A 24,519-nucleotide genomic window follows, 5' to 3' on the forward strand; every position below is an offset into this window, starting at 1 on the left:
CCATCTTCGGTCCGCCTCCCCCTCTCTCCCTATTTATTCCAGTTCCCTCCCCCCATCCCCCTCTCTGATGAAGGGTCTAGGCCCGAAACGTCAGCTTTTGTGCTCCTGAGATGCTGCTTGGCCTGCTGTGTTCATCCAGCCTCACATTTTATTATCTTGGAATCTCCAGCATCTGCAGTTCCCATTATCTTTGAGATGAACAGAGTTGACTTATAGCCCCAAGGCACATTTGGGCGTTTGCCAGGTTCTCGAATCTGTTCCAGTAACTTCTTTCTGAAGAAAACAAAATGACTCTCATAAGCACCGTGCTCTCGTAGCTGTGATTTACACAGCATCTCCCTCTCTCACTGTCAAAGGACCCCAAACCTGTTAATCTGACAGCAGTAAGGTCATCAACAAAAACAGAAGTTGCTGGAAAAGCTCAGCAGGTCTGGCAGCATCTGTGAAGAAAAATTACAGTTAACACACTTCTGAGGAAGGGTCACCGGACCTGAAACGTTAACTCCGATTTTTCTTTCTTCACAGATGCTGCCAGACCTGCTGAGCTGTTCCAGCAACTTCTGTTTTTATTCCTGATTCACAGTTCTTTCGGTTTTTATTTAGCAGTAATGTCATGTTTTTTTTTCCCCTTTGTTTCCAGGTATTAAACCCAGGACCAGACTTTCAACATGACTAAAAGTGGATCCCTTTCACGAGATCACAAGGCAACCAGATCACATGGGTTTACTAGCAGGAACACACATCTGTCTTGACGACTCCATTTTACCACCACTTAAAAGTGACTCTCAAAGGCAATATGAATAAATAGTTGAACTTTATGTTGGGCAACAAATTATTGCTAGCATCAAACCTTGGGCCTTAGCCATTTACCATCTGCATCAATAATATCGTAAGGGACAAAATGTTATCGAGACAAATTTGTTCATGGTACAAAGCTAATTAAGCAGTGAGAACACAAGGAAACTGCAAAAAAGTGAAACCAGTCTGGTGAGCGGTCGAGAAGTACAAATGTGGGGACAAGTCAAATTAGCCACTTTGGTTGGAGGAATAGAAAAGAATACCAGCTATAATGTAAAGCGCCTTTATTTATGAGATATGGATATCACTACCTGAGTGAACACATTGCCCACGCTCAATTGCTCTTGGCAAGGTGGTGGGAGACCACCATGTTGACCTGATGAAATCTACACTGCATAGGTGCACACAGATTGTGATTAAGAAGGGAGTTTCAGGGTCCCAACCCAACAACACTGAAGGAACAGCGTTGTATTCTCAAGTCAGGGTTATGAGTGGCCTGGATGGGAATTTGCAGATGCTGCTCTTGTCTTTCTTGATGGTACGTGTCACAGGTTTGGAAGGTACTGTCTAAAGAGCCTCGGTAAGTTTCTGCAGGTAGCTAGTGGATGGTACACCCTACCGCCCCTGTGTTTCTGTGATGGAGGCAGTGAATGTTTAAGGTGGTCTTCTCAGTCAAGTAGGCTTTTTTCCTGGATGATGCCCAGCTTTGACTGTCACTGGAGCTCCACTTATCCAGGCAATGGGGGAGTATTCCACACTCCTGGCTTGTGGCTCGTAGATGATGGACAGGCTTAGGGAAATGTGGAGGTAAGATACTCCTGCCTCTTACCAGCTCTTTTGCCCCTGCATTTATGTGGCAAGTCCACGTCAGTTTCTGGTCAATGGTAACCCCGAGGATGTTGACAGTGGGGGAATGCCATTTAATGTCAAAGGATAATGCATCGTTTCTCTCTTGTTCAAGATGGTCATTGTCTGGTACTTGTGTGGCTCAAATGTTATTTGCCAGTTATCAACCCAAGCCTGGGTGTCATCCAGGTCCTTCTGCATGTCAACACAAACCGTTTGGGCTTCTCAAGAGTCATGAATAGTGAACATCATACAATCATTGACAAACATCCCTACTTCTGACCTTATGATGAAACAAACCTCATGGGCACAGCAGTTTAAGATGTTTGGGCTGAGAACGTTACCCTTGAGGGACCCCTGAAATGACACCCTTGAGTTGAAATGCCCATCTCCAACATTCATAACCATTTTACTTTGTGCGAGGTATGGCTCAAACAGGGGTGATTATTTTCTCCTGGATTTCCATTGGCTCCGGTTCTGCGAGGGATCTTTGATGCCACAGAATCAAATGTCAAGAACAGTCACTTTCAGCTTTTAGTAAGTGAGAAACAAAGAAACTTGAGCATGCAGCAGCACTTGGGACATGTTGCTTACAAGTCACAGAAAGTTCACGCGCAAGTATAATGTGGAATTAGAAAGAGAAATGTTAAGGTATCTTTTATTGTAAGGAGGTGAAACACGTTGGTGCAATATTGAAGAAACATGGCTGAAATGACATAATGCTTCAGGTGAAACCACACTTGCAGTACTGTGTCCAGATTTGGTCCCCTCCCTATAGGATGACAGGGTTAGTTTTGAGGAAAAGGCTGACTAGATCAATTCTGAGATAACAGGGTTGTCCGAGGAACACAGATCCAGTGGAACAAGTCTATACTGTTTGGAATTCACAGGAATGAATGACAGGTGATCTATTTGGAACAAAAAGGTTTGAAAACCAGCTTGTCAGCATAGATGATGACAGGCTGTTTCCCTGGGTGCAAAGTTTCAATCTACAAGTTGGAGTCCCAAGAAGTCAACTTATGTGAGGCAGATAAGAAGGAGGTTGTCTTAAAAATAAATCATTGTTTACAGCACAGGAAGCAGTTATTTGGCTCAACGGGTCCATCTATTCCCCAGGTTAAGTCTTCTGTCTCCCTTTTCTCTTTACCCCCATCAAGCTATCCTTATAATTCTTTTTATGTGGTACATTTAACCTGCAAGCCCTAAGCCAGGCACTCCTGCTCTCCTCTCCCAAGAATAACAGTTTGAGAATGCTGAAATGGGTAAATCGCTTTCTCAGCAAGAGGAGTTCCATCTCAAAGACTGTGGTTCAGTATGATCAATGCCAACCAAAGAGTGGTCAAGTTTTGATAACCCAACATAGACTGAACCACCCTCATTCAAACAAGAAGCCAGTCTTCTGCTTGATGAATAACTGACCATTAAGATTCGGTGTTGGAATCAAATCATCCTGCAGTTGCAATACTACCTGATATTTATTAAAAATAAGAATTCATGGCGAAGTTACTTTGTCTCACATAATAGCAATATTTAATTGCAAAAGCTCAAGATGAAAATGACCCAGGAGATAAAGGATATATTCTAAGATTCAAAGATACTCAAAGGCTTCCTGGGGCCAGCAAAACAGAGTTCAAAAGGTCATGTTCATCTAGAATTTGTCACTTGATATGATAGAGTGGCCAGTTACAATCTGCCTGACCATCTCTGTCCTTAGAGAGGTTCCCATGGAGATGTGTCACATTAAGCAGAAGAAACCTTGCATGTCATTGCATGCAATTTGTCAGGCACACAGCTAAGGTGACTGCTTGAACAATATCATTTGTTGCCAAAGAGTACCTTTGTGATAAGTTAACCTTGCCCTTTCACCGGTCAAATACAAGTTAACATATATTGCATTGACAGGGTTGAAGTGATGCATAAAATGGGGCATGAACTTCTGAAAGAACTGCTTCAGCAACTGCAGAACCCATCTATTGGCCATACTCAATATTAACCTGTTCCTATCCACACACGTAAGATCCAACTGATTTATTATCATTTGTGTTATGGAATAAAACTGTGGAAATGCCACTCCCAAAAGTAAAATTTGCACATCTCCACACATTACTCAAACTTTCAAATTACCAAGCAGATAATAGATACACCTGTCAGCCGTGTCACTACCAAAGTCTACTTCCAAGCAAAGCACCAGAAGATAGTGAGTTAAAAAAACAGCAAATAGTCCAGATAAAAGGGATAAGTCAGCCACTATCGGTCTAACCTCAGTCAGGCCATTTGCTAGATGTCTCTTAGGACTATTTAACACAAAGGGACAATTTGCTTTCCTCTCATTTATCCACAGGATAAAGTCATTATAGTTTAGATTGAATGCTTCTGTCTGACAGGATGTTAATGATGCTTCAAACAGTGTCTTTTGAGAAATGGTAGCGTTTTTAATTAAAGGAGACATAACAAGACAAATGCTGAACTTGATTACACTGTAAGATAAAATCAATAGCTAACCTTACACACCAAATCTTCAATTTACTTGTCACCTCTCAACCTTATCAAGCCAACAAATGAGTTCCGTTGTAACACATCTACTTGACATTTTTCCCAAATAAAATGATGAGTATTTGATCCAATATAATTACTTGATATTATAGCAAAGTTTTTAACATTTAAGCAGGCAACAAAGTCACGAGAAAGTAGCAAATTACTAAAAGTAACAGAACTAGCCAACATCCCTAATGTTATTAATGATACTCTTTGAGAAAGTAGTTTTGGAAGATAGTTTGTAAGTCAGACTTCATATCATATTTAACAGTGCAGTCTCCAAAAAAACCACAATTTTTCACAGTAAGCATATTATTGGGAGGATGTGAAACAGCAGATGACACTTCGACTGCCACTTCATTGAATGCTTCTAATGACACTGAGTAACAAGTGCTGAACCACTGAGCTTACAATTATCTATGCCACAAAATAAAGCTGCAATACACAGCACATTTAAGGCAGTTCTATGTTTTAGTGTGCAGCAATCACATGCAGGCAACATTACAACCTCCACTGAACCTGCTAATATTCAAGAAAGCATTTAAATTTCCAGCTCATGACTGAAAGGACAGCAAATCAAGATGTCGAATTTTTAAATTTGTAAGGTAACAAGCGGCAAAAAGCATGACTGACTAAACTCAACTTTCTTTCTATAAACACTTTATATTTCAAAGTAAGGAAAGAAACATTTCTCTTTTAAACTAATCACATACCATATTCTCCATGACATCACAGCCTTTTTTTAAGCAAACTTTCCTTGGATTTTCCCAGTTTCGAAGATTCTCCCAGATCTCCATTTCACCAGTAGTCTCTAAGTAAATGACGGCTGCAGTGCTCCCCAGTTTTAGGAGTTTATCTTAACCTCACTTTCAGCAGTAAAGCCTGTTCTGATAGTTCTGCTGGAATTGTTTCAGTATTTTGTCTCTTCAACCATATCTGGATGTGGTAGCTCACAAAGCCAAACAGCCTTTTTTTTAGCACTGACCACTCAACCTCTGCTGTCAGTGATATTCACTAATTTGTATGGAAGCCTACAACCTGATCTCAAAAATGGCTTCCTCTGCCCTCTTTAACCCCAGCTACGTGAAACATCAACTTTTCATCCAGACACAATGTCAATTAGCTGTCCCTGAGCCAACACCCTTTCACTCTAGAACTAAACAATTTGCAATACAATTGTTGACAACTCAATAACCCAACAACAGAGACACAGATTTCTGAAATTCTGAGAGACTCGGTGATGACTCATGATAAACTCAAGAGACTGTTGCTCTACTCTCCAAGAACAAAAACCTTGCAGCTTATTCTCAGCTTTTAAAAAATAAGACTCCGTTTGATGACAAACAATCACCAAATCGAGGTTTTCAACTGTAGAATACAAAGTCTTCCATTTACACTAAATTTAAAGTTACCATCCCAAAAATAAAGCTCACACTTAAATTGACACTCAGATATCTTGACTGCTTCAGTGTATGTGAAATTGGATGCAAACACATGTTCAGAATAATAATATATTGTCCTTCTCCTTGCACACATACATCATTCCAAAAAGTAAGCAAGGAAGCCAGCCTGCATTTGCTACATTAATTGTAGCCAGACCGTCAATTTCAGTCAAACACTAAACAACATTGCTAATTAAAACAGACTGCAGCATAAGAGATATGCTACAATTCCACATATCTAGTTATCATATATCCATTCTAATAATCCATCACAGCCATTAAACAGTCTAGGACAATGCAATACATTTTAATCCCTCAATTTCTCTGCTTCACTGGCCATTAATTTAACCAAAACAAATTATTTCAGCAAGATCTTATTGTGAATAGGTCTTTTAAATTGTCAAACTTGAGGGATTGCTTAATCTCAGAATTTACACAGAAAACACTTTGTATTGTCGGTCCCCAATACAAATGATTACTTTGTGGAAACCCAGGCAAACTGATACAGTTTTTAGGTTTTGCTTTGGATAAGAAAAGATTTCAATCTGCTTTCATCAATTCCTTAAAACGGGAAACATCAATGTGGGCAATTCTAATTGGAAATATTACAAACAGAATTTGCACAGTAATGAATCACTGCATACTTCGGTTAAAAAGAAAAATTGAAGCATTTTATTTTAGAAAGATGGGATGCAGGATGCTATAACAGAAAAGATACAAGGACATTCACATGGTCTAGGATTTTAATGTTCAACTGCTGGAGAAACCAAACAGAGCTGAAAGGAGGATGCATCTCGTACACTTTTGGATATCCCAGCATCCTTCATGGCCAGCTCCAGACTAGCACCAGCAGAGAACAAGGGAATATCAGACTCTGAACAAAAAAACAAACTGTGGATGCTGGAAATCTGAAAGAAAACAAAACTCAGCAGCGGGTCTAGGAGCATTTGTGGAAAAACGCAGAGTCAACATTTCAGGTCTGAAGACGTGTCCCTGGCCCTAAATGTTGACTGTGCTTTTCCCTCCATAAATGCTGCCAGACGTGCTTCACATCTGCAGCAATTTTTTGTTTTTGTTTCAGGTCAAACTCTATTCGTAGATGGAGTCGTAGAGTCGTACAGCACAGGAACAGACCCTTTGGTCCAACTCGTCCATGCTGATCGGATATCCTAAATAAATCTAATCCCATTGCCAGCATTTGGCCCACATGCCTCTAAATGCTTCCTACTCATATGTCCATCCAGGTGCCTTTTAAATGTGATAATTGTACCAGCCTCCACCACTTCCTCTGGCAGCTCATTCTATTCACCCACCACCCTCTGCACGAAAAGTTGCCTCTTAGACCCCTTTTACATCTTTCTCCTCTCACCTTCAACCTATTTCCTCTTGTCTTGGACTCCCAGAAGAGATCAAAGGGGTGGAAGGTATTTTCACCTTGCAATTAATGCAGCAATATTCAGAAAGTTATTCCACAATCTTTTTTTCCCTCAAAAATCATCCAGGGTCACATTCTTGAAACTAATAATATCAGGGTGCTAACACAGAACAGCACCATCGTGAGGTAATAGATGCATGTTGAAGGGTGTGCTTAACCTCTAATTCACCTTAACCTCTGGTTAGGATTTCCAAAGCTTCATAGGAAACTGAATTTGATTTATTTTTGCAGATCCCATAATAAATAACTATCAACGAGCTTAAGCATAATTTATAATATGGCTACCGATGCACAAAACAAAGTTCCCTCAAAGCTTTGGTCAAATCTCCAAGTATACGGCACTACTTTAACTAATATTTCTAATAAAGAATGTACTTAATTTATTAATTATCAACACTTGACCTTATACCAAACACAAGGTAACTCTTACATCTGAAAGGATATGCCTTAATATAGCATGGTGTTACAATTTTTTCCTTTAAAAACACGCCCCTGAGGTCACTGCAACAATTAAAGATGAATAAAGTCCAATTGAAGAGGCACATATTTTAAAAAGCTGAATAAATCAGGTAAAAAAATCTGCTCACTGCTCTCAAGCCCAAATTTTAGGCTCAGGTTTGGTGTTGAATTTGCTCTTGCTTGTACTTCCAGAGCCTTGATACTAAAATACTTGAATGGCCACCCAGTTGCAAGCAGGCAGCTTCTGATCCTAAAGATCATGACAGACTTAAGGAGCTTGTATGGTGAGAATGTAAGTGCCTATCTTTCAGATCTTTCAGGTTGAGGGTCAGGGACATCACAGGCATAGGCAGAGGTATGGCCTGCTCCTGACTGGCACCAAAGGAGACCCAGCCTGCTCAGAAACCAGCCACCATCACCAGAATGGTACATAATCAAGCTGTTGGTGAAATCAGACCTTTAAATGGTAATTAATCGGCAACATAAGGGTCTTCATTGACGCTGGATGAAGCTGGTCACTCATGGACCTGTAATTGTTTAGGTACCAAGAAGGGGAGGGTATCTGTGTCAGCCAGCTTGCCACTTTTTAAAAAATCACTTCCAGGCAGGGTATAATCATGCCCTTAGTGATTGTGGTCTGGTCATTTGCCTATGATCCAAGGCTTGTTTGTCAAATCTTAAAAATTTTCAGGGGAATTGAACGATCTTCCCTGACAAAATATCAACAACACTGAAAGGTACAGACATTACAAATATTATAGTTTATACATTGCACGTTACAAAGATCTTAAAATGCAACAACACAAAAAGAAAGCCCACTGCACCTATACTAACACAGAGGATGTGCCAATGAGTCCTACTCCTATGTCGTTTTCCCATACCCCACACAATTCTTAATTTCCAACTTCACAGACACAATTCTATTTTGAAAACTATTACTGAAACTGCTTCTTCCGTTCTTCCTCATCATTTGTTCTTGTTCACAGCAACCTCTCATGTCTCTCTGTACCCTCCCTCCCATACCTTTTACCAAAACTTTGCAATTTCTCTCAAGTGTCATCTGGTGCTGATCTGCCGGTCAGTGGAAAGTTCTCCTTTATTTACTGTGTCAAAGAAGTCAGAAAGCCGAAGGACCAGAGGAACTTGGTGCCATTATACTCACTAGGAAAGCAGTAAACTGATGAAGTGCAGATTGATAGGCCCTGATGACTACATCATTAGGTCATGATTGTGTTGATATAGATATTGTTGCTAAATATGCAGCCACAAACATTAGTATGAATAAATGTTGCGAAAATGACATAAAGGAGGTTGCAAACATGTAGAGTTAGGTTGAGTGAATGGTCATAAATGTAGCTGATGGAGTACACTGTGGAAAAATGTGTAATTGTTCACTTTGGCAGGAAGAATTTTAAAAATCAGAGTGTAACTGAAACAGTAAATGACATGGGAGGTTGAAGGATGGCCTTAAAGAAGTTTATAAAATGATGAGAGCCTTAGATAGAATTAATGGGAGGTGTCTTTTCCCTAGACTGGGCGATTTCAAGACTAGGGGACACATTTTTAAGGTGAGAGGAAAGGAGACATAAAAAAAGACACATGACAAAATTTTTTGCACAGAAGATCGTTCGCATGTGGATTGAACTTCCTGAGGGAGTGACGGATGTGGGCACAGTTACAACATTTAAAAGAAATCTGGATAAGTACATGAATAGGAAAAGTTTGGAGGGATTTGGGCCAGGTGCAGACAGGTGGGACTAGTTTAGTTTCGGATTATGTTTGGCATGGACTGGTTGGACTCACTCTATGAATGTATGGCTGCAAAATTCTGAGCTGAAGAGCAATCGAGATGTTCTAGTGCACAAACCACAACACGTTACTACTACTACTAATTATGTTACTTGTATAGCATGAAATCAGGCCAACTCATAGCATGATATCATTTAGAATAAGAGAATTCAGCACAAGACCACATCTCAGAGACTGGTCGCACTTTTGGTGTCCTTATTTAAAAAGAGGAAAATTGTACTGGAGGCAGTTCAGGGGGATTTTAACAGATTGATACCTCTTGTCAGGAAAGATTGGAAAAGCTGAGCTTGTTTTCACTGGAGTTTAGAAGCGTGTGGGATTACTTGATGACAGTGTACAAGATCCCAAAAGCTCTTGATGAGAGGACATGGAGTAGATTTTTCCTTTTGTGGTCGAGTTCAGAACCAGGGAAATAAGAATCACCCTTTATACACAGACAGATGAGGGGGATATTTTTCTCTCTATAGGCTGTGCAACTTTGGAACCTTCGGCCTCAAAAGGGTCAGGAAATGTTTTAAAAGGGGAGGTATATTGATTGCCTTGCCTATCAGTGTGGAATTTGGAACATCAAATGGTAAGTCACCATTTTTTCGAATAGAAAACAGGCCCAAGGCATTGAGTGGCCTACTCCTGCTCCTAATAATGATGTTCACCTTCATTATTTACAACACTTCCATTAATTCTCTCTGCTTATGGAGAGAACGATCCCAGTTTGTCGAATCATCAGATATAATGAAGTCTCTTCAACTTGGTATCATACCAGGCTCCTCAACACTCTTTCCAAGGTCTTCCTATCTGTCCAAAGGTGACTAGAAGTACTGAAATTAACCCACTGGTGACAGCATACTTATTTTCTGAGCAGACATACAGTGCCCATTCCATCAGTGAAGCTGGAACTTAGAAAAACTGTGTTTTTGGGCAGTTGTGTGCTTTGTGAATAAGGATTGATGGCATCTTTTGATTGATTCAGGTAAAGATTAAAATTTAGCAGGCAGCAAAAACATTGATTTATGCTGAAATCATTTACTCGGCAATTTTATTATTTTGTAACAGCTGACACATCTTAAAAGGATTAGAGCTCACTATGGCAATGAAATACTGTGATACAACAATTAGTAAGTATTTTGTAATCCAAAATTTACCTGATGGCATACGGACACAAATAAACTGTTTTATGACTTGGATCGGTTCCTTGTGCTTGCATCAGTAGCAATTTACTGATACTTCGAATCAAGCCTTGGACGTTACTGGAAATGAAAATGAATATTATTCCATACATGCCAAAGCATCTGTAACAAAATTTGAAGTCTTAATTTTCATGAGGGAGAACTGTCAAATTCTAAGGTATGAAAAAGGGAAAACAGACCTTTGTAGAATATGAGCCAATCTGAGGAAGCCTGCTTTAAACACGCCAGCTTTAGGGAACGATGCAGCATCATTCAATTAATTTGCAGGGTTACTGCAAATCCCAAGAAGATATAAAATCAGCTGGCTCTTTCTGATTACAATAATACTTTTCCTGTGCATGGTGGCTCAGTGGTTAGCGCTGCAGCCTCCCAGTGTCAAAGACGAAGGTTCAATTTTGCACTCAGTCAACTGGAGTTTGCACATTCTCCTTGTGTCTGTGTGGGTTTCCTCTGGGCGCTCCGGTTTCCTACCACCGTCCAAAGACGTCGGGGTGAAGTGCACTGGCATGCTAAATTGCCCAAATTGTCCAGGGATGAGCAGGCTTGGTGAATTAGCCATGGGAAATGCAGGGTTACAAGGTAGAGGGGTGGGTCTGGATGGGATGCTCTTCAGAGGGTTGGTGTGGATTCAATGGACAAAATCATCTGCTTCCATACTCTAGGGATTCTATGTTAAGCCAAAGAATCTGGATTTATCTCTGCTTTTAAAAAGTACAATAATACTGCTTCTAATAATCACAGCAGTTCCTTGCTATAATAAAAATGATAAAACAAAAGCTCGACATAGAATTCTCTAGATAATCTTCAAGAAAGTTTTGACACTGCTTTTAGATAAACCAAACAGTTATAGTATAGGTCACCAACAACAATTTCAAATAAATTCAGGGTCAAAATCCAAAAGCAAAGAAGAATTATACATTAAAAACAATAAATAAATCATATTTTGAATGGAATGGGACTAAATTTGACCAAAACTTGATTGGAAAATATACCCTACTATTTTCTGATGGATTAAGCATAGTTCATGTTTCTACTCCAAGAATTATGGTAAAACCTGAAACAAAAGCTTGGGATGTCCATCAACACAAGTTCTCTATCATATTGACACCTATATGGTGAAAGAGTGCTCCTAGCAGTTATTGTATTGCAGTTATTCACTCCCAGCATCTAGGTTCCAAGTTCAACCCAGAGAGGCAGGAGTCTCTCTGCAGTTTATAAGGTTCTTCTCAGAAGTGAGCTGTATCCTAACAGCTGGTGATGGAAATGGGCCTAAAACATAAAACAATCTGTAATTGGGCTGCAATCAGCAATCTCATTTGGACAAGACAAAGAATCACCAGTGTAAGAAATGAAAGAATTGTCGCATTGGTGCAGTAAGGAATGATATTTTGACATTGTGACCAGAAGCAAATTCCCAGATCAAGGTACAGAGCAGCAATCAATATTGTAGCTGTCTTTGTAAATCTGACATTACTCCAGTGCAGATCTGAATTCAGTACAAACTGAATTTGACACTTTGGTCATTACATTTTTCACACTGGTGAGTCCAATCGGGCAGCTGTTCTGTATTTTCAAAAATGCGTTCAGTTTCACCTCTCAAATTATTTTCACTCCCTTCTCAAAAAGAAACCAAGAGGCTCAATTCTTGGTACACTTGCACCAAGATATAGAAGAGAGCACGGAATTTCCCATGTAGTCAGTGTGCATAACTGTTACCTTGTATTGTCAAAGTCATGGCCACAAAATGTATTGCATCCAGCCATACGCACTATTTAAAAAGTTTGCCCTTCAATAACTAAGCCAATCATAAATGTATGTTTCTCATGCTTAACAAGCGTAACATAAAATAGCATACAAATCACCTCAAGACAAGATTTCAAAGTGTCAGTTCTCCAAAGTTTACACAACTCTCTCCCAACACAAAACCGATAAAGTTGGATGAATTGCGTATATTTTAGTTTCTTTATTCAAAGCCTTTTTCCTAAAAACAATAAATGAAGGATCTTTCCAACCTCTCATCAGCGATGAATTTGGATGATAAGTTTTTACAGTCAAGTGCAATGCTCTGACAATGGATATTATCCATGAAAGTAACTGAAGTGGGCCCGCCTGCCAAAGAACTCATTTAATGATTTCAGATTACCTGGCAGAAGGAATTAGATTCAAAATTCCACTGAGCACATAATTAAAATCGGCATGGTTCTGTGCAACAAGTGCAACCAATACTTCACAACAGGCAGACCGTACCACCACATTATCACTGCAACACTTCTCCCACAACAGGTTCAATGCAGGGCTCTGGGGGGAAAAAGAAACGATGATAAGAATTGCATCACAATGGTCAATTAAAATGCCTAGCTTATCACTTCAGCATACTAGCTAATCATTTTCATCAGCTAGTCAAGGAAGCTGAGACTGCCCTTAATGTTTAATTCATCTTGCTCATTGGATTAACATTAACAACCCCAGGTAAAGTAAAAACATAAATATAAACTCAGCCAGGACTGCAAAGAATGCTCAGAAACCGTCTGCACGTTCATATAATGTTCAGAATCTCCAGTAATCTTCAGTAATATGAAAGAAATAACTAATTTTATGTAATATTTGAGGCTGACTTTCACTGAACTTGCTCCCACCAATCGCCAATAAGGTGTTAGAGGGAAATGGGGCAAAGCCTGGAGTAGTGCAGGTTAGTTCAGGGTTTCGAGTAGATATTTTCTAACCAACCTGTCTAAGAGATGTTCCTACACACTTCTGGAGCTGGTAGGACTTGAGCCCAAGCCTCCCTAGCCAGGAGGCAGAAACTCTACCACTTTGCCACAAGGGCCCAGCCCAGGATTTTGAGGATTTCCCCAATAATTTACAACAGGTGCCTCCCCATATTGCAAATTAAGAGAGGTTGCCAAGGAATTCCCTGATTGCCTCCTTCAACATCCTTGCCATTTTGGTGGTTGAGAGAATGCCTTCTTGCTGTCTACCTTGTCCAGGCCATCTCTATCAAATAGAGTCACAGAGTCATGCAGCACAGAAACAGACCCTTTAGTACAGCCAGGCCATACTGAACATAATCCCAAACTGAGCTAGTCTCACCTGCCTGCTCCTGGCCCATATCCCTCTAAACCTTTCCTATTCATGTGCTTGGCTAAATCACTTTTAAACATTGTAATTGTATCTGTATCCACCACTTCCTTCGGAACTTCATTCCACACACGTACCACCCTCTGTGTAAAAAAATTTGTCCATGCTTTTAAGTCTCTCTGCTCTCACCTTAAAAATGTGCTCCCTAATTTTGAAATCTCCCATCGAAAGGAAAAGACAACTACCATTAACTCTATCAATAACTCTTGTATTTTACAAACTTCTATAAGGTCGCCTTCCAACCTCCTGCGCTCCACTGAAAAAGGTCCCAGCCTAAACTGCCCTTCTTTGTAACTCAAACCTTCCGTACCTGGCAACATCCCAGTTAATATCTGGCTTGATAATATCCTTCCCATAACTGGGTGACCAGAAATGGACACAGTATTCCAGATGAGGCCTCACCAATATCCTGTACAACTGCAAGTTGACTTCCCAACTCCTATATTCAAAGGAATGAGCAATGAAGGCAAGCATGCCAAACATCTTTTTAACCACCCTACCTATATGTGAGGCAAACTTCAAAGAATTATGTACCTACGCCCCAAGGCCCTCTGCTTTACAAAACTACCCGAGGCCCTACCATTATTGGTATATGCCCTGCCCTTGTTTGTTGTAACAAAATGCAATATCTTGCATTTATCCAGATTCAACTCCATCTACCACTTTTCAGCCCATTGACCCATTTCTTTACCACCAGTTTTGGTGTCATCCACAAACTTACTAACCATGTCTCCTATATTCTCATCCAAATCACTTATATAAATGAGTCAAACAAAAGAAGGCCCAATCTTCCAACCTTCTCTTCTCCAAGCAAGACAGTCCCAACTTTTCCAAACTATGAAATGACAATTCCGCACCTATGCAGCCATTCGTTGATGGGCTAACGCCTTTGCATTTTACATTGTGTTGTGGAAATGCCAGCGTTGGACTGGGGTGGTAAAAGTCAGAAGTCACACGACACCAGGTTATAGTCCAACAGGTTTATTTAAAATCACAAGCTTTCGGAATGACATCACCCGATAGCCCCTGATGAAGGAGCAGTGTTCCAAGAGCTTTTGACTTTAAATATACCCGTAGGACTGTAAACTGGTGTCATGTGACTTCTGACTTTACCTTATGTGACAACAGAACCAGACATGGGACTCTAGTTGAGGCTCAGCCAGCGTTTCGTACCAGTTTAACATAACCCCCATGCTTCGGCTCTCTTTGAAGCTCTTGCTAAAGCCAAGGAAAATCAATTTCATCATTTAATATACATTTGGACAGGTACAGGGATGGAATGGATACAGACCAAATGCAGGGAAATGAGACTAGATTAATTGTAAAAACTGGGCAACATGGACAAGCTGGGCCGAAGGGCCTGTTTCTATGCTGTAAACCCCAATGACTCTAAGTGCTTCACAAAGCAATTTCTCAAATTGTCTCCCACTTTCAATGACTCACATAAAGAGGTCTTCCTGCTCTTACAGTCCCTTTAAAGTAACAGCTTTCATTTTTTATTTCCATTGAAGTCTTTCAGATCGTCAGCAAACAGAAAAGGTAGTCTCTTTTCATTGTCTCTTTGCCTCCCTTAACTGCTTTTGTTACTTTCCATTGAAACCTTCTGTATTCAGTATGGTTTTCAAATGTACTATCCACCTCACAACTTTCATGAGGAAAAAAAAAATCCTCTTCTTAACTTTAAGCCCTATTTCTTCTGTCATCCAGCAAGCTCTCCACTTGTTTTCGCTACCTTTCCCATTTGTGAGAAAATATCTTGGCAGTGCATGAACACACACTTCTATCAGGTAGCCCACTGTTCAGTTACCATGCTTCATGCCAAATTCTGACTCTAATTCATTTGGATCAGACACTCTCATACCCCAGTTAAGTTGAATTTTCGCCAGTTAATCACAGTGTTCTACCTCTGGATAGCTCAGTGTCCTTTTCCATGTAACCCTAGAGCTTATGACACAATAATCAATCTCCATTAAAATGTTCTCAAACTTTCACTTTATCCACTTGGCCCACCTCATGTCCAGTATTCACATCCCACAACGTCTCCTCTCCATTGGAAACATACTACAGTCGAAAGATTGCCTGGAAACACACTATGCAATTCTAACCCTCTCTGTCCTTTATCCCTCTACTTGAATGGTCTAAATTTCAATCACTAAACTTAACTATTTCAATTTCGCAATAATACTTACAACTTCCTGTTGTTTTTTTTTAATGTGCATTTCTGACAACTGATACAATTTAGTTCAGGATTGGTGCAGACGATTAGTGAGATGAGTTACAATGACACGGGAAAACAAATTACTTTGACATGGCATTTTAAGAAAGTAAAGTTGCTTCCCAGAAGCAAAATCAGAAAAAAAGTGAAAATTGAGCCAAAGGAAGAGCTGTTAGGAGGAGGAGTATCTTAGAGTTGGAACTTAACCAAGAGAATGGTGAAAGAATTTTCTGAGTTTGAGGCTTGGATGGCATATGACAGGGTCACAAACATTGTGGAGTTAGGGTTCTGACATTTAGAAGCAGTTGAGAATTCTCAGTTGATTGTGGGGCTGGTAAAGGGTACAGTGATACAGAAGCAAAAGGCAACAAAGGGATTTTAAAATCCAGATAAGAGTGATATATTGGACACAATAGGATACCGGAAGTCAGTGTAGATCAACAAAGGCAGGAGCCAAGAGTTTAGCAAAGCTTAATGGCAGCAGGTGGAAGATCATTCAAATCCAGAAGTCAAGCAAGTTGTCTGGCAACTCAGGGCAGCACAGCAGTTGGAATCACAGTCTAACACAGGAGAATGATGCTTCAAAGTGTAGATCTGAGAAAATCCTACCATATCCAAATTCAAACAGCAACACTGCTGCACCACATTATTTTCAATTTTCATGTACATTACTTCTTTAACTTCACTAACACCTGTCAACATGAACATGTGCATTTGAACACATTATAAAAGATGGTTTGCATGGGTTTCCAAACTAAATATGGCACGAAATCTACTGAAGGCATATACAGTTCACTAAACAACTATTACTATCATACAGGCTAACTATCAATGAAGGTGGAATCTTCTTTCTAAATCCACAGCAGGGTTACCAGACCTGAAGGCATACAAAGACAATATAATAGCAACTAGGCCTCAAAAAAAAAGTTTTGTTGCTTGTAAATGAAAGGGTTTAGGGTTTTCAGACATGACTATGATTACTGTAAATTGCCCTGGACCACCTTAAGAGCTGTGTTAAACACAAACCTGATCTGAAGAATAACTTATCGGAGACGATGACCCCTTTTCCTTTAATACAGCAGCAACCAGTTGTCCCACAGCCTATACAAAACAAAAACACTTTTAATCTTCAGATGAACCACTCAGAAATTAGTTTCATTCAAATTAAGTAATTTCTAAAATAGAGAAGTATCATACCTGCGACTGGATTGTTATATTTTGGAACTCAAATCTCCTCTTAAAATCTTCTGACATTGTTCCAAGTCTTTAGTGCATTTTCCAAATAAGGTCTACAAAACAGAACGAGAAACTGTTAATATTGTGAACATTGTCGATGGGCCTTGCAAATTACTAGATAGAGTCATCGAGATATGCAGGACAGAAATAGACCCTTCGGTCCAACTTGTTAATGTTGACTAGATATCCTATGTAAATCAAGGCCCCTTTGCCAGCATTTGGCCCATATCCCTCAAAACCTTTGCTATTCATATACCTATCCAGATGCCTTTTAAATGTTGTAAATGTACCAGTCTGCACCATTTCCTCTGCTAGCTCATTTTGTACACACGCCACTCTCAGCATGAAAATGTTGGCCCTTTAGATCCCTTTTAAATCTTTCCCCTCTCAATCTAAACCTATGGCCCCTAGCTGGAAGAAGAAACGTCTCTGTCTGAAATGTGAGACTCCTTATGGCACTTTTTGAGAACATTATTGAACAATGTTGGGCTCTGAGCCCCTCGTGACATATAGTCAACGGACTGGTTTAAGAGCTAGCTGTAATATGTTGTAGATAAGGAAAGAGGGGTAAAAAGGTAAAGAAATATAGGGAGCAGATTCAGAGTTCACAGAGTCAATTGCTCAGCTATCAACAGAGCAGTGATTAAGATAGGGACCTCAAGAAAATGGAAGAGGCTAAAGTTGAAGCAAGCTTGATATCTGAGGGTTATGGAACTGGAGAAGGTTAAAGAGTTAGGAGAGAGCAAGACTATGGAGCTACTTGGAAACAAAGATGAGAAATTTAAAATCGAGACCTTGCTTCAGTGGCCAATATAGTTCACTAGATGCAGGGATTATGGATGAATGGAACCTAACGCACATAAGCTTACTGGTACTAGAAATTTGAAAGAGGTCCACTTCACATAGGACGGAAGGGTGGCCAGAGTTCTGAGTGAATATTCAAGCCTGGAATACAAGGACCGAAGGAACTGAACTATAACAGTGGAGATGGAGGCTTTTTCAGCCCCTCAGTTCTGGGCTTGGTCTCCAAGAGGTATCTCACTCACCTGCCTTCTCTCTATTATCCTGCATATTCCTCTTTTTTAAATGACCATCAAAATCTCTTTTGAATGTTTCAATTGAACCTACCATCACCATTTTCTGCATTCTGGACTTTAACCATTGATGAGTGATAGCACTTTTCCTCAGAGCATGCTTGCTTCTTTACAAATTACTTTTAAACCAGTGCCTTCCCATCCTCAATTTTTTTCACAAATGGAGACATTCTCTTCTGATTTACTCTGATCGGTTCTTTCACCATTTTGAATTGCACAATCAGATCTCCTCTTTCTTCTTCTGTCCAAGGAGAACAATCCCAGGTACTCATTCCTGGAACCAGGTCCATAAACAACTTCTACATCCTCACCAATGCTTTCACATCCATCCTAAGGAGCAGCGTGCAGAACTGGGCACATATGAGGCCAAATGAAAAACTGGACATAACATCCTTGCTTTTTAATTTGCTGCCTTTATTAATAAAGCTTAAGATACCGTATACTTTGTTAACTGAGCTCTCAACCCGTACACTGAGAGTACATACAGCCAGGTCCCTTTGCACCAGCACCCATTTTGCATCCTTTTCTCTGATATTGTTTTTCCATATTCTTCTAACCAAAGTACATCACTTTACACTTCTCAGCATTGACATTCATCGGCCCATTCCACCAACTTGTCTACATCATTGTGAAGTTCTGTAATCAAAATGAGTGAAGTTGGGCAATAGTAAAGAGGCGGGCTTCATAAACGACACTTCCCTCAAGTTAAAATCTCATCTCTGGCTCGAATAGAATTGAATCAATTATAGAATAGAAAAGGATGGCAGAATAGATTTTTAAGTATTAGATGATAATAGGATATAGAATATAAAATATAATTGAAATTTATGGTCACACGTATTTTTACATGAAAAATACAGTAAAAAGTTTTAGAAGTCACCAGAAGTTGCAAACGATCTGGTTCTGCACTCACTGACTTTAATTTCTCTCAGCTACGCAACTCCTCAATTTTTAAAATGCTCATCCTTGTTTTCAACCTTTACAAATAATAAAATACTTTTATGCCTGATTTTTTATGAAAGGAAACTTTCAATTCTTGCCACATGTCACTCCGCTAAGTCAATCAACAAGACAACATAGGAGCAGTGGCTTTACTACACTTGATAATTTTAGCTCTCTCAGTAGTCCATGTAATTAGACCAGGTTTTGAGATTGAATTATCAATTACTTCTTTGTTATCGTCTCAAACGACTGCCCTACACAGCAAACCAGATGCTCTAGAATCAGTCAATGTAGTATGAATTAATGATTGTCGTCTATACTCCAAGCCTTGGCACTTTCATCTTTGAATTAGATTTGGTACCAATTCTACCAAAGTATTGTCATCCCCAAGTTCCTCAGTCAGGAATTCAATCTTAACTTCAGGCACAAACAATGCTGACATTGTGAGGGTCTGCTTAACTGTTAAAGGCGTTGCTTTGGATCTGATGTCTCCTGTTCCAGATGCACAGAAAAGATCATGTGGCACTACTTAAAGATAACCAGCTGACACCTGTGAATTTCCTGGTAAACACTGATCCTTGAACATCACCGAAACAGATTATCTCATCATTAGTCTCACTGCTCTTTGTAGAATCTTACTAGACAACTTACAATTTCTCAGCGAATACAATTCAAGGGATACCCCAACTGGTTCTAGTTTGTTTTGGGAAATCTTGAGGCTGTTAATGTGTTAAATACAAAGCAAAGTTCTCGCTTTCTTTCCAACACCTTTACAACCGAAGGTTGTATGCTGTTTCTATGCTGTATAACTCTAGGACTGTATAACCCCTGGCAGACACATTTACCACTGCTTCCTTCCTTCGTCTTTCAGCTTTTCCCATGTTTTACCAGGTCACCACAATGCTGGGTGCTCATTCCTCATGTAAACTATCGTTTTTGGACTTGGCTGATGGTTTTGCAGCCAAATTCCCTTCCAGCCATCAACTATCCTTATTTATCCAGGTTAGGGAGCAGCACTGATCCAAACTGGTCTTTTCAGTGGTCAACAGCATTGAATTGGGTCTTGAAGCCAAATCTGTCCAGCTTAGCGGCACAAAAAGACACACTTTCGCTCCTGCAGTGGGTTCCTGAGTCTGAAAAATCCAGTTGATTTTGAAATGATACCAATTCTTGTGCTATTGACAAAGAAATCTAAACATATTAGTTCCTAAAGTATCATCCAACAAGTTCAAATCTTGGACCAAAGCAGCTCAAACAAGATTTAATCTCAATACATCATTGAAATTATGTGGAATTGTGAATCACATATCTGAACCAATTATTGTTTTTTTCAATCTTTCTATTTCACTCACAATTAGCAGCAAATTACTATTTAAGTATTCAGATATATCCAACAAAATAATTCACTTTTTTTTGCAACATCTAATCAAGGGAAATTAGACATTACCCATAAATGTACATAGGTGCAATAATTGACGAGTTCATTTTCCTCTAAATTATGAGTGGGAGTTGCCATTATAGCTCGGGTGCAAAGTTTGCACTGATACTTAAATTGTAACGTTCTTATGCCAATTACTTGAATATAGAACATGTTTGCATTGATACTTAAACTGTGACATACTTATGCCAATTACTTGATGAGCCATTCATTTGCAGGAGATTACAACAAACAGTTCCTTTGTTTCTATTCGTACCTCACCATGTAATACGATCATGGCTGATCAAACACTGCAATGCCTTTTACCCACGTTATCCCATAACTCTGTGCATCATTGAAAATCAAAAATTTAAGCAAACTCTATTTATTTATTGTGTATTTATGGAATGAGAGCATCGCTGGCTTGGCCAGTGTTTTGTCCCCCCCTTCCCCAATTGCCCACAAGGTCGTTAAGTGTCAGCCACGTTGCTGTCGTCTGGAGACATGTGGGCCAGACTAGGTAAGGATGGCAATTTCCCTCCATAAAAGGGCATTAGAGAGCCATGTTGGACTTTTCTGAAAATGGACAATGGTCATCATCAGATTCTTAATTCCAGATTTTTATTCCACTATCTGCTATGGCAGGGTTCAAAGCTGGGTCCCCAGAATATTACCTGGGTGTCTCAATTAACAGTCCAGCAAAAATTACCATAAGGCCATCACCTCCTTTGTGTAAAGCATCTCCTCTACTTTAAATATACTCACAGTCTGAGCTTCCAGGGTACGGATTTCCAACAATTCATTACCCTCTGACTGACAAAAAAATTTTCATCTCAGTCCTAAATGGCATCTTCTTTATTTTTAAACTGTGCTCCCTAGTTCTAGGCACCATGAGAAGAAACAGCTTACCTACATCTATCCTGTCTATGCCTTTAAGTATCATCTAAATTTCAGTGAGATCACCTCTCATTCTTCAAAACTCTAAAGCATACAGGCCTGGTATACTCAATCCCTCTGCAAAGCATAGTCCCACCAACAGTGGGAACAAGACTGGTCAAACTTCATTGTACTCCCTTTGAAGGCAATAATATATTTCCTGCATACATCAGTTCAGATGCAATATACTCAAGTTCCTATGCAACTGTAGCAAGACTTTATAACCCCCAATACTGAGAAGCTCTTGCAACAAAGATGAACATCCATTAGTCTTCCTAATGGTTTGCTCTACCTGCACGGTAGTCTTCAATGGCTTACGTCAAGGACACCTCGGTCACTTTTGACATCTACACTTCGTAACCTCTTCCCATTTAAGAAATACTCAACACATTTGTTCTTCCTAACCTCCCACCTTTCCACCTTATCGTCCACCTGTCCACCTTATCGTCCACCTGTCATGCGTGTGCCTGATCATCAAGTGTGTCCAAATCCTTCTGAAAATGTTTTACATCTTTTTCACAATACCCAATCCTGTTTAGCTCTATCATCTGCAAATATTTAAATTTGGTCCCCACCTCCAAATGATATGCTATATATTGTAAACAGTTGGTCCAACTACTGATCCCTGTGGTATTCCACCAGTCATAGTCTGCCAGTGGAAGAATAACCTATTTATTTCAATTCTCTGTTTTCTGCCTGTTAGCCAACCCTTAATGTATCCCAGTACATTACCTTATATACATTGCCATTTAATTTTGTTAGCCAACCTCCCATGGAAGGGCCTTATCAAATCAAACATATGACATCCATCAATGCCTGGTCTTCAAATTTGTCAGCAACATGCTCAACAGCCTCCAACAACTTGGTCAAATATGTTTTTGAAATCACAAATCCATGCTTCTTGTGCCCAACTGGATCATTTTTCTCCAACTGTTTGTTCATCACATCCTTTAGAATAGGTTCCAGCACGCCTTCAAAATTTCCCATTCAAATCAAGCTACCTCACTTTCAAATGTAATGTTCTGTCATATTTTGTTGTCACATCCCTAATAAGTTTCTTTTACAACAAAAATTATAATTTAAGTCCTTTTTAGTTACAAAATATTAGATCAAAAATAGTGTATTCTCTAGTTGGCTCTTCAACATGCTGCTCAAGAAAACCATCTGTAACATACTCCAGAAGCTCATCACTCTCAACTTTATTGCACAGTTTACCCAGTCAATATACAGACTGAAGTCACCTATGCTAATCGTTTTGCCCATGCTCAATACTTCTCTTATCTCTTAGTTAATATGATGCCTGGACTAACCTTACTTCTTGGTCACCTATAAATAACACTATCCAATGTACACTGTCCCTTCGTGTTTCTCAGCTCCATCTAAACAGATTCCTCAAATTATTTTTCCAATCCAAGGTCCTTCTTTACTAATGTACTGACCCCATTTCATTATCAAACAATACACTGCCTCCTTTCCTTCCTGTCAGGCCTTCCTACATGTCAAATATCTTAAAAGATTCAGTTCCTCATCATGGTCACCATACAGCCATGTTTCCATAATACCAACGCTATTTGAGATGTATTCATCAAAACTATCAAGTGCTATTAGGTTATTGATTAAAGAAAACTAACACCCTCATAAAAAAATGTTTCCCTCTCTGAAAGAACAATTATTATTTTGAAGAGAGTTACCTTGTACACAAGTTTAGAAGTTTTTTTTCTACAGCTATAATTTGGAGAATAATTTACATCTGGATTTTATACAACATCCCCTTCTAGTACTTATTCAACTCCCTTTTGAAAGTGACTCAATCTTAACCTACTAACCCTATCAAATAGTGCAATCCAAATCCTCACCGAAATAACCACTCATTGCGTCAATATGTTTTTCTTCATGTCATCTCATTCTTTGGGCAATCAATCTGAACCCACTGGTTATCAACCTTTCAGGGCCTTCCCTCAGCCTTTTTGCTATGAAGGTGACCACGTTCCTTCATATCTACCTGTAAATACAACAACTTAATACCCAAAATATTGACTGCTCCTTGCCTCAAGATGCTGCCTGGCCCGCTGTGTTCTTCCTGCCTCCTGCTTGTCCAAATTCACACTCAATGCATTTCAAGACGCTGTTTCCACAAGATTAACATCAAGTAGTGCAACCTCGATATAATGTTTCATCATTTGTGATTAATGTCTAACTGCTGTCAGTTAAAGGTGCAACAATAATAAATACTGCAGCTCCAATTCTCTCACCACTCTTCTACAGTAAATTTTTATCAAATTAACAAAAACCACAGCGTGCATGTGCTGACTTATGGTAACATTCAGCATGATACGGTGCAACAAATGAGTGATGACAGCTTTCGAGCAATAAAACATCTCTTTATGCCATAACAAATTCAGTCAATTCACCTTAGTGGTAGGAAACAAAATAGTCCAGTCCAGGCATGAACTGACACAGAAGATTACAGGAGTTCTTTGAAAGCAAGCAATGAATACTATTTCAGTGGTCATTAAATACAGATTGCAGTTGGGCAAGTGAACTAATGTCAACATTCTAGTCAGAATTTAATTATGGCTTTACGGCATCCTTTAAAACAGTGTATTTTCAGCTCAGTAGAATAGAGTTGTAACAGATAAATATGCATGTCTGTCATGATGGAAGTCAGAACTCATGTCAACAAAGCTGGTCTAACAGAAAGTGACAGGATGGAAATAATCTATAAAAAATGGTCCATAAAGTTACTGAGACTCCTATAATTGTATCAGAGATAATGGGAACTGCAGATGCTAGAGAATCCAAGATAACGAAGTGTGAAGCTGGATGAACACAGCAGGCCAAGCAGCATCTCAGGAGCACAAAAGCTGACGTTTCAGGCCTAGACCCTTCATCAGAGAGGGGGATGGGGGTTAGGGTTCTGGAATAAATAGGGAGAGAGGGGGAGGCGGACCGAAGATGGAGAGAAAAGAAGATAGGTGGAGAGGAGAGTACAGGTGGGGAGGTAGGGAGGGGATAGGTCAGTCCAGGGAA

The 24,519-nt window shown here is 39.6% G+C and overlaps 1 protein-coding gene across 3 annotated transcripts in view; it reads right to left on the reverse strand.

The window, feature by feature from the left end:
• focad (focadhesin) overlaps positions 1-24,519 on the reverse strand; it is a 190,810-nt gene that overhangs the window by 148,956 nt on the left and 17,335 nt on the right. For all 3 annotated transcript variants that reach the window (XM_048526877.2, XM_048526878.2, XM_059642923.1), the window contains exons 2-5: positions 17,062-17,153; positions 16,891-16,965; positions 12,655-12,809; positions 10,467-10,571 (exon numbers count right to left, since the gene is read on the reverse strand). In XM_048526877.2, the coding sequence (XP_048382834.1) occupies positions 10,467-10,571; positions 12,655-12,809; positions 16,891-16,965; positions 17,062-17,118 (392 nt within the window). In that variant the 5' untranslated portion in view covers positions 17,119-17,153. The remainder of the gene's footprint in view (positions 1-10,466; positions 10,572-12,654; positions 12,810-16,890; positions 16,966-17,061; positions 17,154-24,519) is intronic.

The sequence above is a fragment of the Stegostoma tigrinum genome, chromosome 3, assembly GCF_030684315.1.
Source record: "Stegostoma tigrinum isolate sSteTig4 chromosome 3, sSteTig4.hap1, whole genome shotgun sequence".
Lineage (NCBI taxonomy): Eukaryota > Metazoa > Chordata > Chondrichthyes > Orectolobiformes > Stegostomatidae > Stegostoma > Stegostoma tigrinum.